Source organism: Abramis brama (genome assembly GCF_963993115.1).
Source record: "Abramis brama genome assembly, chromosome: 12".
Classification (NCBI taxonomy): Eukaryota; Metazoa; Chordata; class Actinopteri; order Cypriniformes; family Leuciscidae; genus Abramis; species Abramis brama.
Window position 1 is genome coordinate 38,545,782 of NC_139974.1, and position 19,731 is coordinate 38,565,512.

Consider the following 19,731-nt stretch of genomic DNA (forward strand, 5'->3'; position numbering starts at 1 on the left):
CATCAAAACCAATGTTTACCATTTGTTTTTTACATAAAGTATGTTTCTCAGTAAATATTCCTTCAATTAAGTATATTTTGGAAGCAGAAAAAAACAAAAATATTTTCCTGCAGCTCATGCATGTGCTCTTTATTGCCGTACACAATATAAGGCAGATTTGTATTACTTTTTTGTGATATCATAATATAAAAAGAGGGAAGCATTGAAATTGCTGCGAATAGTTATCTTCAAATGAGAGTGGATTTTTAAATAGGATAAAATGCTTACAAAATTGTAATGCATTCCCAATTTCCCACAAAATGTCCCTTTCTAGGAACTGTGCCCAGTGTAACAATGGAAAAGCTTTAGCCAAAGCCCTGGACATTCTTGAAAAAATGAACTATTACACTTCTGGAGAACAGAAGAGAGTTACAGCCTCACAACACAAAGAGAACAAGGTGAGTGGAGCCATGTTTAATCTCCATCTTTACGAGGACTTTCAGAATCTTTCATTTATCACTGAAAGATTAAGGCCACCAGCTCTCTCTCTCTCTCTCTCTCTCTCTCTCTCTCTCTCTCTCTCTCTCTCTCTCTCTCTCTCTCTCACACACACACACACACACACACACACACACACACACACACACGAGTCTCTCTACATGCATACATACTCAACAATGCTCAATAATGGTCTTACTATAACCACTCAACAAATAACCAACTGTGACAACTAAAAAAACAGAACGTCAGTAAACAATGCTCAATATTCTAGTTTCTGCATCATTTATTCATGATGCGATGCATGCTGGGAAATCAAAAACCCTTAACAAATCGCTCAATATGAAACTGTTTATTCAGGCAACTCTGTTCGGCTAGCTGGGACAACATCTGGGGGAATATTGCTGGTTTAATATGTGTTTAATACGTGCTTTTTAATGTAGATTCAAAATAATTCACATTTTGCATTCACATGAGTCAGAAAGCTCTGCATGCTGAATAAAAAATAATTGCTTTTTGACAGAGCACAAATACAAACAGTCACGCAAATAAAGCAGATGGACACCTCCAAGAACACAGAGGAATGCCAATGCACACAAAAGCAACACATGATGCTGCATATTTGGAGAAATCTCCATGTAATCGTCGCTTTCCTCCTCATTCACAGGCTCAGTTGATATGTAGCAGGTTGGCAGAGCAGATGCCCAATATGTTCATGAGGAATTTATCACACATCCCCACCTTCACAACCACCATCTGGGAGTGTGATTAAAATGCAAGTTCATGGCGACTTTAAGCCGAGCGCTTTCCCTGCACTCCTTTCAAGACGCCGTCATACGTCTCCACACTAATGGCTTCCCTCATCCCTGCAGTCACTATTCAAAAAAACCTGGATTTAAAGTCCCAGGGGACAGAGCTCTACAACCAAAAGATGTTCTCTGTCCTCGAGCGAGAGACACAGACACAGAAGACAAATCAAACACAGATCTACACTTCACTTCATGTTGGACACACAGTAAAGCCTGATCAGTAAACTACGGTTTCTGCTGCTTATTAGGGCCTTTCCATTCCTCACCGGCAGCCATTTTGGCTCTGTCACACAGCTCTGAATGAAATTCATGCCACAGTCTGAGCCTTTGGGTAAAGAACAGAGAGTCAATGTGCTGATTTTAGAATTATTTAAAACAGATTTCTGCTTATGGCTATGCAGCACATATGAAAATAAAGTGACTCTCTAAGGCAAAACAGCAGTACACAGTACACGAGATGAAGAAGTAGAGCGGATTATGACTGATATCAGCAAATACTTTGTGCTTGGCTGAATATTGGACTAACAATAATATATAAGCTGCTCCAGGAAATTATTAAATATTAAACACATATGTGACGCTGGATCGCAAAACCAGTCTCGAGTCGCACGGGTTTATTTGTGGCAATAGCCAACAATACATTGTATGAGTCAAAATGATCGATTTTTCTTTTATGCCAAAAATCATTAGGATATTAAGTAAAGATCATGTTCCATGAAGATATTTTGTAAATTTCCTACCGTAAATATATAAAAATATATATTTTTGTGAGTGAATGCAGCAAAATCGCCAACATAAATGGACAACTTTAAAGGAGATTTTCTCAATGTTTCGATTTTTTTGCACCTTCATATTCCAGATTTTCAATAGTTGTATCTCGGCCAAATATTGTCCTATCATAACAAACCATACATCAATGGAAAGCTTATAATATAAAGCTGTATAAATCTCAATTTTAAAAAAATGACCCTTGTGACTGGTTTTGTGGTCCAGGGTCACATATAGTTTATTAGTATATCAATGTAAACTCATGTAATGACGCTATACATGTAAAAAAAAATAAAAATAAAAAAATGGTTAAGTTGTTAGAATTGATGTAGAATTGTACATGCAGTAGACACAAAACAATCTCATTATATTTAATAAATAAAATAATAATAAATAAAATACAAAAAAAAATATTAATACCAACAATAATTAATTGTATTTAACATGCACTTGTCTCATAAATATTTTATAGTAATAAACTTGTAGAATTTTACATGCCATAAAAACAGAAACGATATTGTAAAAAAAAAAAAAAAAATCTCATATAGTTATTATTGTATGACAAAAAATATTTTTTGCTGAAATCTGTCAAATCTGTGCGGAGAACACAAAAGTGTTTGAAAAAAAGAATCTTTCTTTTAAAAGAGGGATAAAAAGAAGCACACAGGGAAGGTTTGTACAGTACAAAGCCGTTAGCCGCACACTAATTGTCTGGGCTCCTGTACAAACGCACCTGCACACAGGCCTAGGGCCGCTAAGCCCTCGAGGGGGGTCCGAGGAACAGAACGAGTGGGATCACTAGCCGGATTAGCAAGGATCCACCTGACTACAGTGAGTTAGCGTGATGGGGAGTTGGCAGGAGTTGCTCTGACGGACTGTGACGCTCCAGAACACTGATGCTCCTGCCAGGCTCTGCTGTCCGAGCTTCTTATCTCTCACTTGGCGAAGCCGACAGCCTCTGGTCTCCTGCCACCTCCACTTCAGGCCTGAGGTCTGTGGAGCCGCTGATAAACGCCCTGACGCTGGACGGCCCAATGTCACTGAACTCTGAGCTCCAAACTCTCCTCGCTTTCTCAAAGCACTTTAGCAGAAGGCCAACTTTAATGGGTTAGAGCCCATCCGAGGTGCTTTTCTTTTGAAGAGACCCTGAGTTTTGTTTTAAGCTTCTAAAGGTTTTTGAAGGACACTCTTCGTGTAGGAGTGTATGTGCGTTTTCTGAATTGGAATTGAACTGGCAGAAATAAAATATCAACATTTTAAAACATTTTAAACACACAGACGCATGCATGCATGCAAAATTCAGTTTGATCACAGGAATAAATTACATTTTAACATATTCAAATAAAAAAAGTAACATTAATATATAATAAGAATAATATTATTTCACAATATTACTGTTTTTATTTTGATCAAATAAATTCAGCTTTGGTGAGTAGAAGAGACTTCTTATAAAAAAACATAAAAAATATGATCAACCCCAAACTTTTCAATAGTAGTGTGTATGTGTGTGTGCATATAGTTTCATGTTTACATGTATCGAATAAATGATAGCATGGAAGTGTATGTTTTGTATGTAGTTATGCATACATTTAAATCTGCGTGAGGTGTGTGTTGAGGGAAGCTGAAGTCCACACAGCTCAAGGTCACAGTAAGGCTCTTCTGCTCTGAATGCTGCTTCCGTCCGGAGCACAAGATTTCCCAGAAGTGAACGTCGGTTAGTGTGCCAGCAAAATTGATTGGAACGTGGAATGCATAACATTACTCTCAATTGATGTTCAATTCACTTTAGGCTCCCCCCCCCACCCACCCACCTCGTTGTTATTTAAGCTTTTGGCAAGAAATGAAGAAAAGCACAGATTATATGAAAAGCACCTTTGTGTGCCAGTCTATTACAAAAGGAAGGGCTTTTCAATGACACAGTCATGACGGATTAAAACGAAAATTATCTTCATTTTCAGCTCATATCAAGAGATAAAGCAACTACATATTAGGCGATCTATTTTGTTTCTGAGTAGATTAATTAAAAACATGTCTAAAGACATATCTGTAGAACTGTCACTTTAAATAAAACGTAAGAATTGTGATAATGCAGTTCATCCTGACAGCATGAAGAGACTTATGAAGACGAGCGAGCTTGATCTGGATCAGTTTTCATCATGGTTAGGTAACTCTGTATTTGTAGCCTTTAGATGCCAGGTTGCTTTACATGTTCACAGAATTAAAAGGGCACCGTTAATTACCCTCCCGTTCCTGCCTCTCATCCCGACACGGAGAGAGCTGGAGGGGTCCTCTGCTGGCATTCACAGTCGGTGTGTGTGTGTGTGTGCGTGTGTGTGTGTGCGTGTGTCTTGGCTAGACAGAATCTGCAGTCGTTTTTCACATTTTCTGCTCTGATAAATCTGTGGAATGGATTTAAACATGGTAAAATGTGTTACAACTGAGTGCTGCGTTCTGCAAGCATTATTAAACAAAGCCGAAATGTAAAAAATAAATAAATAAATAAATGAAAACAAGAGATTTTTTTTTTTTTTTTTTTTTTTCATTAGGTCACCTGATGGAGTTTTAGGACACCATTAGGTCACTTGATGGAGTTTTTTCGGTTCCTTGCCACTGTTGCCTTTGGCTTGCTCAGTTGGGGATATTTTGGGGATATTTAATTTTATTCTATCAATCAATAAATTCCACTAGAAACAAACCTTGTTGTATTATTTTATTTTAATTTAATACTGTGAAGCTGCTTTGATACAATCTGTATTGTGAAAAGCGCTATACAAATATACTTGATTTGATTTGATTTGATTTGAGATCAGATGATGCAGAACTTTGGGAATGATAGGAATTCCAATTCTGCAGAAATCTGAGAAGTTTTGTCACCTGCCTATATATATATATACACACACACACACACACACACGCACACACACACACACACGCACGCACACACACACACACACGCGCGCATTAACCTCCACACACACACGCACGCCTTCTAAATCATGGATTATAAATGCAATAAATTGATCAAAGTTGCACCCATTCAGACACACACTCATGCACACACACACACACACACACACTCATGCACACACACTCATGCACACACACATATGCGCACACACACACACACACACACACACACACACACACACACACAGTCAAATGGTTTCAATTAAATGTAGTTTTTCAAAACAGATTTTTGACTTCCACCAACTATTTTTTTCCTAAGAAGCGCTCATCTTTTACCAGAAGTTACATCTAAGTACATCCAGTGAGATGTATGGGAATGCTAACAGTTAGCTAACACTTCTCAGTAGCATCCTCTGCTATAAGCTAAACAACCAGGTCACATCTTGAAGTGTGTGTTTTTTCTAATATCCTCTACATACTCATCAGTCAACACGTTACACGCCACAAACACATTAAGGCAAACTAGCCCTCACCTTGCAAACACAATCTTCCTTTACTCAAATAACCTACACTTCAGATAAATAAACCAGAAGCAATCGCGCACGGCCTGGAGAATGAAAAAGAAGCGTCCGCGACATTGAATTATCTCTGACTACAATGCACTGGACTCCCATAGAGCAGTCACAGAAAGTTTGGTTGCCTTGCCCTTTTAAACATGGTCAATACACTGCCTTCCCGTGAGTGATGGAGAGGGACAAAAGTGATCCAATCCAATCATCTCCAATAAAAGTAGAGGATAAATTGTGATGGAAGGTAATGAGTGCTTGTCGGGAGTTAATCCCACCGTCTCTCCGGTGAGCAATGGCTCTTTCCTCTTCTGTCCCGAGCAGAACCCAGACGTTTCAGGCCTTGATTTGAATGTCTGTGTCTGATCTATTTCTGGACAGCAGTTATTTGTCGGGCCCCAACTTTTTTGACTTAAGATGTTGCACTTCTAAAATTGTACTTTGGCAGATACAGCGGATACAACACTACAAGACGTTCCCGGCAGCCGAGCTGTCGCGTTCTGGCTTCAATCACGTCAGCTCTCACAACAACACTGGGTCTAATCACTCTCGCTGCATTCTGGGGGTTCGGGCTGAAGTGACGAGTCTCTGAAACGCTGACAGGCCGGAGAAGCTCACAGACCAGGAACTGCTGGAGATATCTGTACTTGAGTCACACTGATGCTGTCAGAGGCATCATAAGACACGCAGCAGACTGTGGTCCTTGGGTGATGGATCCAGAGGAGGAACGACTGGGAACTTCAATCACAGGGAAATGATAAAGCCAGCAGCAGCTCACACCTTAATGCCTTCAGTGGTTCAACACCGCAAAGCGATGAGGAGCTATTATAAGCCCATCAGATGGAATGCAGTGGGGTCCAAATGTCTGGGATCAGGAAATAAACTAAATATTTTAAGATATAAAAAAAATGTAAAAATAAAATAAATTATATATATATATATATATATATATATATACAGTGAGGAAAATAAGTATTTGAACACCCTGCTATTTTGCAAGTTCTCCCACTTAGAAATCATGGAGGGGTCTGAAATTGTCATCGTAGGTGCATGTCCACTGTGAGAGACATAATCTAAAAAAAAAAAAAATCCAGAAATCACAATATATGATTTTTTAACTATTTATTTGTATGATACAGCTGCAAATAAGTATTTGAACACCTGTCTATCAGCTAGAATTCTGACCCTCAAAGACCTGTTAGTCTGCCTTTAAAATGTCCACCTCCACTCCATTTATTATCCTAAATTAGATGCACCTGTTTGAGGTCGTTAGCTGCATAAAGACACCTGTCCACCCCATACAATCAGTAAGAATCCAACTACTAACATGGCCAAGACCAAAGAGCTGTCCAAAGACACTAGAGACAAAATTGTACACCTCCACAAGGCTGGAAAGGGCTACGGGGAAATTGCCAAGCAGCTTGGTGAAAAAAGGTCCACTGTTGGAGCAATCATTAGAAAATGGAAGAAGCTAAACATGACTGTCAATCTCCATGCAAGATCTCACCTCGTGGGGTCTCAATGATCCTAAGAAAGGTGAGAAATCAGCCCAGAACTACACGGGAGGAACTGGTCAATGACCTGAAAAGAGCTGGGACCACCGTTTCCAAGGTTACTGTTGGTAATACACTAAGACGTCATGGTTTGAAATCATGCATGGCACGGAAGGTTCCCCTGCATAAACCAGCACATGTCAAGGCCCGTCTTAAGTTTGCCAATGACCATTTGGATGATCCAGAGGAGTCATGGGAGAAAGTCATGTGGTCAGATGAGACTTTTTGGTCATAATTCCACTAAACGTATTTGGAGGAAGAAGAATGATGAGTACCATCCCAAGAACACCATCCCTACTGTGAAGCATGGGGGTGGTAGCATCATGCTTTGGGGTGTTTTTCTGCACATGGGACAGGGCGACTGCACTGTATTAAGGAGAGGATGACCGGGGCCATGTATTGCGAGATTTTGGGGAACAACCTCCTTCCCTCAGTTAGAGCATTGAAGATGGGTCGAGGCTGGGTCTTCCAACATGACAATGACCCGAAGCACACAGCCAGGATAACCAAGGAGTGGCTCTGTAAGAAGCATATCAAGGTTCTGGCGTGGCCTAGCCAGTCTCCAGACCTAAACCCAATAGAGAATCTTTGGAGGGAGCTCAAACTCCGTGTTTGTCAGCGACAGCCCAGAAACCTGACTGATCTAGAGAAGATCTGTGTGGAGGAGTGGGCCAAAATCCCTCCTGCAGTGTGTGCAAACCTGGTGAAAAACTACAGGAAACGTTTGACCTCTGTAATTGCAAACAAAGGCTACTGTACCAAATATTAACATTGATTTTCTCAGGTGTTCAAATACTTATTTGCAGCTGTATCATACAAATAAATAGTTAAAAAATCATACATTGTGATTTCTGGATTTTTTTTTTTTAGATTATGTCTCTCACAGTGGACATGCACCTACGACGACAATTTCAGACCCCTCCATGATTTCTAAGTGGGAGAACTTGCAAAATAGCAGGGTGTTCAAATACTTATTTTCCTCATTGTATATATTATTAGCTACAATTAATGAAAACTATTTAAGTTTCTGAATGCTATGAAATTTGTTATTTTTCCAATTCAATTTTTTACTGAAATTGTTATGCTGCTGCTGCTGCTGCTAATAATAAAATAAAATAAAATAATCTGGAATTCAAAATCTAATATAAATCAGGAAATAAACTAAATGTTGTAAGAATTTTGAACACAAACCGTATTACCTAAAATGAACTATTTAAGATTAAGAAATGTTTCAATTTAACTTTGTACTCAAAATTGTTATGCTTATAATAATAATAATAATAATAATAATAATAATAATAATAATAATAATAATAATAATAATAATAATAATTGTTCACAAAATTAAAATAAAATAAATATAGAATTCAAAATCTTTAAATAAGGAAATAAACAAAAGGTTGTATTTAAGATTCTGAATGCTAAGAAATTTTCCAGTTGAACTTTTCACTCAAATTCTTATGCTGATAATAATGATAGTAATAATAACAATATAATAATCATAATTTGCAATGTATTAAAATACAAATATTGTTCCTGTGTTGTTACTTGCAAAGATTAAAATGGGGAATAAACCCCATCATATTAATGCTAAAAATAGCAAATATCTCCCTTTCTAGTTATCACACACCATTTACAACGTCATTAATTGACAATTAGCAGCAAAATAATTCCTGGAAATGTGACAATAACTGTCTGTGTAATCTACTAATTAAACGTTTGCACAAGCAAGAATAATAAAAAAAATTAAGCACTTTACATGTAACCTCATACAAGATACAGTATGTGCTTTGAACACCACTGTGTTTTTCTAAATTGCCTTTGCAATGGAAAACAGTTGCAAAACAGGCAATACATTACCATACTAATATATCTACATCATCACTTCAATTTCCAGCACACTTGCAATTAGCTGGCTTGAACTGTGTGATGACATCAGGGTGACATCATCAGGGTGACCTGCCCGAAATATAGATAACCCTGCAGTAAATAAGCTGCTCGATCAGAGAGCACTGAGACTACAGCAGAGAGAATGAAGCTCATGCTTTATTAAAGACATCAATAACGCATCGCTGGAACGCACCGATCTACCTGTGCCGCCTTTTCCAGGGAGTTTCCAACATCTCCTGTCTTTGACTAATCCAATAAGAGGCAATCATTGAAAGGCGGTGACCCAGAAGCACGCGAGAGAGATGTAAGGACACTCTGTAAACGACATGCTAGATCTGCGATGACGTGAGGGTTAGCGTCGCCTAATCCGAATACACAAAACAGGTCAGGCGAGTTTGCAAAAAAACAACAAAAAAACATTTGTACACAAGACAGATTAACATGCCACAAAACAAATGCCAGATGTGATTAAGTGATGAGGCAGGTTTATCTGTTGATCTGGTCTTGGATGAATGAGCAGTGCAAACACGGGGCAGTGAAGCTTGTTGCGTTCACATCTACATGTATCAGATGTCCGCTGTGCTTTGTTTATGCAGCAATCAGCATTGGAGAAGGACCGGCTCATCTACATAACATGCATATTCAAATCAGGCTCTCTGGCTCGCTTTAAAAATCCTCATTGACATCCCCTTACTTGCCGCTAAGAGACTGTCTTGAATAAATCACTGTAAACAATGTGTTAACACGTCGCCGGCGCGTGCCTGAAACCATTACGTTTCCCCCTCGACCCGACCGCTTGCTGAGCATAGGGAATCTTACCAGCACTTAAAGGGATGGTTCGGAGTAATTTCAACCTAGGTTCCTTTGCACCATGACCTCGAGCCAAACAAGGTCCCTTTTTTCCCTTGGTCGAACATTATTAAAGTTAGAGCTTATTTAGAGATATCAGCCGAATGGCTTAGTGCAGGCGCTAATGGATCCAAGGTTGTATCTCGTAACTTACCCCACTAATAATGCCCAGAATGGTACCAAACTTCTACAGTAGTACAAATAGGTTCTGTACTCATAAAACGAGGCATTGGAGAGTTTGTAAGTACATCAGGAGTTTATTTAAATAACACTTGCCTGATGGCTAATGCTACCGCTAACCCGGACGTCGAGGACACTTCAGTGATTTGGGAAAAGCCCGTAAAAGTCCAAACGTTTTTTGGTATATCCAAAAAAAAAAATTTTTTTCCGAAGTGTTGACAACTTAGTGTTTACTAATAATTGTTGCAAACTGGTACTACCAACAAAATATTAGTGCATTCCTGGAACTGGGCGTCGTTACACTACATCCTTATGCATCGCTTTCTGCCAGGACTTTTACAGGCTTTTCCCAAATCACTGAAGTGACGTCGACGTCCAGCATTAGCCATCAGGCAAGTGTTATTTAAATAAACTCCTGATGTACTTGCAAACTTTCCAATGCCTCGTTTTATGAATACAGAACCTATTTGTACTACTGTAGAAGTTTGGTGCCATTCTGGGCATTATTAGTGGGGTAATTTACGAGATACATCATAGGATCCATTAGCGCCTGCACTAAACCATTCGGCTGATATCTCTAAATAAGCTCTAACTTTAATAATGTTCGACCAAGGGAAAAAAAGCTTCTGGGGGGGTGTTTGGCTCGAGGTCATGGTGCAAATTTACTCCGAACCATCCCTTGAGCAGAGCAGATAGAGTTGCTTTCTTCTTTAGAGTTACTCTCTCGCTTTCTTTTTTTAGGAAGATGTGGGACACCCTGCATTTCTTTACGCCACATTTGAGTTTTAGGTAAACCCGTGATCACACTGTAAACAGAAAAGAAAATGCTACACAGTCACAGGGCCTGCAGCAAAATGCATGTGTTCAAAAATAGTTCATAAGTGACTGAGTTCAGTGCTAAATGTATTTGAGATGCTTGAGTTTGGCTTGCTGACATACGACTTCAAGATTTTTAGTGTCATAATAAAGTGTCACATATCATTACACCCACATCAGTCAGCCTTTAACTATTTAAATTATAACTCCAGGGAAGTATTATTATACATCATTTTTTCAAGATGAAAACACCTGTGTATTTCAGACGTTTTAATGTGAAAAATGTACACCAGTGAAATGCAGAGGAAACTATGAAAGCCTGTTTCCTCAGGAGAGTACAAATAAAAAAGGTAATTGTGACTACATATCTATCAACTGCTTTTTATTTCTCATATTTGTGACTTCATTTATTTCATTTTTATTTTTATTTGAAACTTTATAGTCCACAGTTGCAGAGATGGCAAAAGTACTCACTTCTCGTACTCAAGTAGAAGTACAGATACTTGTGTTAAAAAATACTCTGGTAAAAGTAGAAGTACTGATTTAACTTCTTTACTCAAGTAAAAGTAACAAAGTACAGGCTTGGAAATTTACTTAAAGTATAAAAGTAAAAGTAGCCTTGCGAATGATAACCATTTTTTTTATGCAAAGCTACCTGGACCACACAAATGTTACTAGAGAGCAAGCTGAGAAACTTAAGTGGATTTGGAAAAAAGGTTCTTTATATGCCATTGCCTACATTTTAAATGGATGTCTGCCAATAGGCCTAAAACATCACACAGCCTATATGATTATTGTGACAGAGACTGGGACTCCAAGTTAATGAGATTCTGTGAACTCAATTGTGAATTCAATTGTGATTCTGTGAGAATTTACAGACCCAGTTTCTCTTTTTTAAACTTCCCCTTAACATTTAAAGGAATCTACATGTAGGCTATGTAATGATTTTTCCGCGAATGAATGCCGCCGAATCTATCGAGTCGTCTTGTAGTGATGGGTCAAGTGCAAGTATATTCCCATTCATGACCCTTCGCTAAGCCCCGCCCTCCTTAGTTACTGTTGCTACGCCTGTCAAGCTTTTGCGCCTGGCACGTCTATTAAAGTATGTATGCACTGGTTTCAGACATTCCTAAGGAGATAATTAGTCATTTTTGGCGGACAGGTGAAAATATGAGAGAGCAATACTGCAGTATGCATTCGAGGGCTATATCCACGACATAATATGCAAACGATTAGAGAATAATTTCATCAAAATTGAAGCTAAAGTCTATAACGTTAAGTCTCAGCGCAAGCAGCAGCCGCCTCATACGCTGACCATTCAAATGGGAAACACACAAATTGAGGAACAGCTTTGTGCATGCACAGCAGGGTAAATGAAATGTGAAAATATTCTAATATTTATAAATCAAACAGCTTATCCATATGTATCGTGGAATAAACACAAGACATTAGCCTGACCACTTTGCAATGATAACATTCTCCCGCTTTTATTTGTAGTGCGTCAGGTTAACGTTACTGCTCACACGTCGTGGGTCACATAGTGACTACTGTTATGAACTGATTAAGTTTGCATACCAAACTTTTCCTTGGAGATCTCCGGCAAGCCCCCTGATGTTCCCTCCTTTTACTAACTACCTTTTACTTTTACTAGAACTAACACTGGGAGAGTCGCGATCGGATTGGGGTAACGTTACTAGTTTGGCCGTCGATTAACAAAATGTTGAAATATATTTTTAAGTAACGTTAAGTTATGTCAGTGAGCCTCCGTCTTGCCTTTAATCACACTGCTTGATCCACGAGCTGGACAATAACTTTATTCTAGAGCTGCTATAAAGCCAAAACACTTTACTTTTAATTTCCTATTATCAATGTAAAGCTGCTTTGGAACAATCTACATTGTTAAAAGCGCTATATAAATGAAGATGAGGCCCGGCATTTCTCCCCTTGGGTTTTAGGTTTCGGGAAGGGAACAAAATCCACCACCCCGTCCAAACTTTTAGGATACCGGGTATCAGATTTGCACAATCCATACGCACAACGCGGCATGTTTCCCTCTCGCTCAAAAGCTTGCCAGACCTCCCGCGCCTAGTTACGGTTGCTAAGCCACGATTGGCCTGTGGCGGTTTTCGGGCGTGGCTTAGCGAAGGGTTTGCGAACGGTCTCAAACCATTCCCTTTAGTTACTGTTGCTATGCTATGTCCGACAAGCGACGCCGCACACCATGTTCTCACGCAGTGAAAAATACATCGCGGAGCAGAGAGGACACTGACAAGGTGCTGACAGACAGGACAGACCAGGTTATTTTTTATATGAAACAAATTCTCACTTTGCAAATTTGGTCATTTTTTAAAGAAATTTAAACAATAAATACTGTTTTGTGGCTCTTTAATGTGTCGTGACAGATCGCTGTGTAGAGCCTCAGTTAAAAGCTGCTCGTGAACCGATCATCTCTTCCTTCTAGTTAATTTATAGCATCAAATAAACATGGATGAACATAAGAGGGAAAGATGTTTTTACGCGCAAAGACGTCGGTACACTTCGTTTTTCAAGTTTAAATCCTCCAATGTTAATCTACTAACTCTCCTGACTGCTTTGTCGGACAAAAATGGCGGATTATGATTGGTAAGATCGCCTGTCAATCAAACTCCCTGCGAAGGGTTGATGATGCAAAAATAATAACGACTCCACTGAAATTATTTGAAACTAAAGTAACGAGCCAATTTTTTAAAATGTAAGGAGTAGAAAGTACCGATATTCATGTTAAAATGTAAGGAGTAAAAGTAAAAAGTCGGCACAAAAATAAATAGTAAAGTAAAAATATCTGAGAAATCTACTTGAGTACAGTAACAAAGTATTTGTACTTCGTTACTTCCCATCTCTGCACAGTTGTGCCTTTATATCTTACAATGACTTGACAATGTAACTCAATGTTGTTATTGTCAACTAAAACTATTAAATAAAGTTTGTGGTAATTGAAATAAAGCTCATATAAATTAAAAAACATTAGATGAAAATTTCAAACTTAAAAACATAAATGAAATATTGCCTTGGCAACTAACTGAAATAAATGAGTTGAAGTACTAGTAAAACTGAAATAAGTAGCTTATATTTACAGTATATATATAAAGTAGCTGTTTGGATGGAAGATGCAAGAATTCCGGACAAACTGCGATTCATGTGAATTAAAAGGGGTCATGACATGAGAAATCAAATTTGCCTTGATCTTTTGACATATAAGAGGTCTTTGTACAATTTAAACGTCCTGCAAGTTTCAGAGCTTAAAACATCCTCATTATAAACCAAGCATTTATTTAATCAAGCTCCAAAAACTTCTTGTTTGGATATTGTGGGATCTATGACGTCACATGGCAAATACATTTGCATATGTCTGCCTCCAGAGCAAGACATCGACCAATGGCTATAGACCATAGGCCCCGCCCACTGACGTTCAGTCATTAACGGCTGACACTTGTCTACACCAGATATGAGCATTACGTCAAGTCAAAAGCAAAAGCTATCTACACTGGAAACAGTATACAGATGTGCATTCAGTTTCTGACGTATTCCACACACTTGAGTTGGTTTTATATGGATAATGTTTTTAAAACACTTACTTGCATGCAATAGCCAGTAGGCGTTGATACGGTTTGCTATGCAATTAAGTTAGCCAATCATAACAGTGGCCGTTTACTAACAAGCCTTAAAGGAGCCACGCCTTAAAAACTGGGGTCGAAAATAAAACATTTTATGTATATATTAGTGCTGTCAGTTAAACGCGTTATTAACGGAATTAACGAAAAACTACAATACCACACCGGATCTAGCTAGACCGGAAACAAAACAACAGGCACGCCGCACACTCTTGTTTGGGCTTGCGAGCCGGCCAAAGAGTAGTAGGCTAACGTTACGTTTTGAGTGGATGGCGAGCGCGAGACGCCGAAATGGATGCCAATAAGATTCTGAATGGAAAGTTTACTTTTAAAAAGTTGTCAAATGGTTCCATTGACAAGACCAAAGTGATCTGTGTGTTTTGTCGTTGTGAACTGAGCTATCATCGCAGCACGTCCAGTCTGAAACACCACTTGATGGCCAAGCACACAGCTGATGCGAATTCTCTGATGCGATTATTTGCTCCAAGTGTGAATGTTAGTGTGAAATTGAACACTACAGTATATGCCAATGTTGTTTTCAATATAAAAACATTTGCACAAAGCAAGCCGATCCACTTTTCCATGTTGATAAGAGCATTAAAATGAGAAAAAAAGAATGGGACAAAAATAAATCAAGGGACATTTAGAATAGATAAAAATGTGCGAGTTAACTATGACATTAATGCGATTAATCGTGATTAAATATTTTAATCGTTTGACAGCACTAGTATATATATATATATATATATATATATATATATATATATATATATATTTGTTTGTTAGTTTGTGTAAAATTTTATTAACATTATAAGTGAACCTCAAGGAACATAATAAAATAATAATAATAATAATAATAATAAAAACTTGTCATGACCCCTTTAATATTGAATGTCATTCTGTTCTCTTAAATATGTGAAGATTCAGTATTATACGGGGTGGTTGACAGCCAGTAATGTGGTCCATACAGCCCTACATGACACTGACTGATATCAAAACCATACTTTCCAAATGAGATGTAATTAAAAACTTGGCTAGAGTTCAATTTATAACATTAAAGTGAGGAGGAAGGGCATTTCGGGCGATCGATACTCATGTTCATTTCCTCTAAGAGCTCCACGCAGAACAAGCGTGCAATGGATTTTTCCCTTGAAACAAATGTGGCACAGTATTCGAAGGAGAAAACTAAAAAAAACTTGGTAATAATTACCCATCTTTTACCCCATCATCACCAGGGTAGACAAGCCTGGAGGGAGTGAATCAATAGCCCAATTTGAGCCCAGTCAATAAACAGCAGAGGTGAAATATTATGATGATATAAACATTAGACAACAACATTAGACGCTTCCATTATGACTAACGATTACATCCATAAGGTACAGCTGGAAACGACACATGATGCACAGGCACGGCAACAACATTAAACGAGGAACGCTTTAACGCTGTTAAAACATGCAAGACTAAATCACAGCTAATTGAGACTCATTGGATAAGACACAGTTACAGAGGTGAGATTACGGATGGGACGATGACTCATTTAAGATGTCCATGGGATTAAGCAAATATTACCACCCAGCAAAACGCCACAAGACGGATGAGCATGGGAATAAACACAGGTGGGCAAGGCATTTGGACTCACCATATTGTTGGCGGCTCGGACCCCTCCACCTCCAAGTAATCGTACTTTTCCTCCGTCTGGAAGTCTGTAAAAATGATGGAGATGGTGTCTCCGGGATCAGCAAGTATGGTCCACGTACAGTCCGCACTATTGTAATATTCACTCGGGAAATTGGGACTCGTAATGATGCCACTTGAACCCCTCAGAGTATCACCACATGTGTCCTCAGCTGTCAACCAAACACGAAAAGACTTGTGTTAGGAATCGGCCTTTAATTTCTAGACATACTTATACAGCAGAAAATGACAGCTGAACCTTTTGGACTAAATCGAGGCATTTGTACGCCAAATTGTGTGCGCCAATTCACGTTAAGGGTTTTTCCAGCCCATTGTTGAGAGCTAAAAATAGCTCTACGGCAAGTTTGTTCAATATTAAGTATGTGAGAGAGAAGCTGTGGTGCTGTTCATTAATCCGGCACACACTAGGCTCACTTCAAGGCTGTCCCATGATTCCTTTTATCATGTTTTAGTGAGGCAGTGGCTCTTCTGAAGCTTTGGCCCTCTCTCGTTTCGTTTTTGTAAATGGTTTCCGTCACAACAAGGCTTTCAGAAAAAACAAGGTCCCAGCTGCATTTCCAGATAGACTCAGAGCTCATCTCTGGTCCCGTCTGCTAGTAGGCGTCCAATTAAATTTAAGTGCGATCTTTTTCAATTTACCAATTGCAAATTTTATTTTTATCTTTAGAAATCGAGTTGCAATAGAACTACGTACAGATAAAGACACATGGACTAGTCTGTGCAAACATGATAAATTATATAGAAATAATTTATACAAACAAGCATACACTCATATGTACGTACAGTCATGGCACCGAGCCATGTGAACGTACATATAGTGTGTACAGAGATATGTAGAAAGCGATGCTCCCATGTGGAGAATCACTTTTACCTGGGATCAACACATAGTAACAGGTGCAAAAGTTCTTGGCAACAAGAAGAGCTACATTGAAACAATTACGAGAGACGCATTGACATGTCAGGGAAGGAAGCCATGTCGATGCGCACACACGCATACATTTGCATACATAAATAGTGAACATATACATACACATGACATGCATTCACAGGCAGAAATACTCAAGAGCACATGCACCCGGACAGGATCATTTATCTTCTACGTTTCTGACGGACGTCTTTCGTAAATCAAATATATGATATATATCAGTAAACTACCCTTTTAAACACGGCTTTTTGGAATACTCTATTCTGATTGGACAATTGCAGAATTCAGCGGTCAGATATTTTCAGATATCTTTAATTTCATGCAAACACAACTGCCATTATTTTGTGTCTTAATTATTAATTGTAGTGAACATGATCTTGCCGAAATGTATTATTAATATTACTGTAAGATTGTTACACTATGACTTGCTTTCTTGAGTGAAATACTGCAGATGTTTAGGAGAATGTTCAAGCTGCTTTTTGTCCATTCAATCAAAGTGGATGGGGACTAGAGACAGTCATTCACTTCCATTGGGTGCAAAAGAGCAGCTTGGACATTCTTCTGATTATCTCTTTTTGTGTTTCAACGCAAGAAAGTCAGTCATAAAGGTTTGAAATGATGCGTAGTGAATACATGATGAAAGGAGTGAGGTAAAACGGCTCTCTTTGAACATTTACAATCTATAAAGCAAAGAAAAGGTATGACATGGTTCAGAGAATGAACATGTATTAATAAATAGTTTTGTACATTTGTGTGGGGTTTCAAATGCAAGCCTGTCCTAAAACATTTCCACACTCTGATGGCTATGGAAAAGCCATGAGACATAAAATCTGAACTACAGTAATATCAATGCTAATGTCAGTAAATGCGCGCACACACACACTCACTCTCACACACACACACAACTATTAATGTCACTGAGCATGTGATTGACAGCCTCATAAAAATTCCATTACATAAAAGGAACTCAAGAGACAAAACAGACAAAGGTGTGTTTGGGCAAGTGTGAGAGAGTGAATTCCTCTCCTTTGTTTACAATGAATGCGCTGCATCTCACTTAGATACATAAGAAAAAGAAAGAGAGTTTTTTAATGCACGGCTTAAGTATGCAAATGAAGTGTGACTTAATGCTTGTAGGCATGTTTAAAAATATCATCATCACTGTCAATGTTGAGGTGGCCTTTTGGTGTGTTGCAGAGTATACAAGCACGTATAAACCCAAAAAATAAATAAATGCATAATTCAGAAAAAAATACACTTCAATGATAAAAGAGGAATGTGACAGTGTGTGTTTCAATAAATACCAAAGTAGCTCGGCCTTGACATTTGCATTGTAATGTGCAGCCGCGGACCGAGACTACGATAGATTCCCTCAGGGAAATATTTGTGTCAGTCATTTGTAAATCAATTCTGCATTTTTATAGATCTCTCAGTGTCAAATGTGGAGGAGCTATCACTGTGTTTCATATAAACTGGAATAATATAACTAAAGAACATATAGGGTCAAAAAGAAAAAAGAAAAAAGAAAAAGTCTCATTCTGCGGTTGTTCATTGGCAAACAGCCAACGTCGCTTCAAAATCCATATTGTACTGTTAAAGGCACCTTGGATTTAGTTATAAATATGTCAAAATATGGGGTCTAAAGTACAGTTGTGATCTATGCATGGCTGGTTTTTATCCACCGATAAAATAAATAAATAAAATAAAATATTTTTTCTTCTGCCAATAGCCATGGTTGATTTTAAAATCATGCTGAAATCCTAAAAGACTGATGTGACAGTTTGACATAAAAGCATGTAATAATTCAACCTTATAACATAAACATATTTTAAAAACAATGGAAATTTGTCAAAAGTCTTTTACCAGGACACATTTTTGGACAAAGCTCAGAAACTTGGATGAATTATTCAACACCCGAACAATAACAAATCTTGTGCTTGCCTTTAAATAAAAATCTTTCATTTTAAAATCTCAAACATTCATACTGAAAATGCATGCATGGGTGTGGATAATCTGTGGAACGTCAAAAGTTGTGCAGAGAGAAAGATTACAAGTTTTCAGCTACTCCTCTCAGCCATCAGACACAGCTCTGGGACTATGGATTGAGATGCAGGACTGGTGTAAAAGCAGATGCTATGATGAGAGACACAGCCACAAACATGTTAGAAAATGATTGTTCAGGGGCCCAAGGGATGAGATTCTGACACTCTCCTGTACATCAGCTAAAAGCCAGCCTGACTAGACTATATATGTACTACACACTGCAGTGGACCATTAAGATACACAGAGGGATCCAAAAAAAACTGAGAGCATATAATTCTGAGGAAAAAAAATACTTCTGAGACTTTATTTCTCAGAATTGTGAGTTTATATCAGGCAATTCTAAGAAAAAAAAAATCAGAATTTGCAAGAGAAAAAAGGTCAGAATTGTGAGATAAAAATTACCTTTCTTTAATCTAAAACTTTGATTATTTCTGGTTTATATATATAACAAGCTTCCATACAAACTTTGATTATATATATATATATATATATATAATCACTACTATAAACTATTTATTTGTTTAAAATAAAATAAAAATAAAAAAAAAAAACTTTTTTATTTTTTTATTTTTTTGCTTTCTGGTTTCTCTCTGTCTTTTGGAT

General features: G+C 38.1%; 1 protein-coding gene across 1 annotated transcript in view; it reads right to left on the minus strand.

Moving 5' to 3' along the window:
- Window positions 1-19,731, minus strand: part of csmd3b (CUB and Sushi multiple domains 3b) — a gene marked incomplete at its 5' end in the record, with an annotated part of 449,682 nt that overhangs the window by 259,225 nt on the left and 170,726 nt on the right. Inside the window, one exon of the mRNA XM_084131937.1 lies at window positions 16,105-16,312. Coding sequence (XP_083988063.1) covers window positions 16,105-16,312 — 208 coding nt within the window. The remainder of the gene's footprint in view (window positions 1-16,104; window positions 16,313-19,731) is intronic.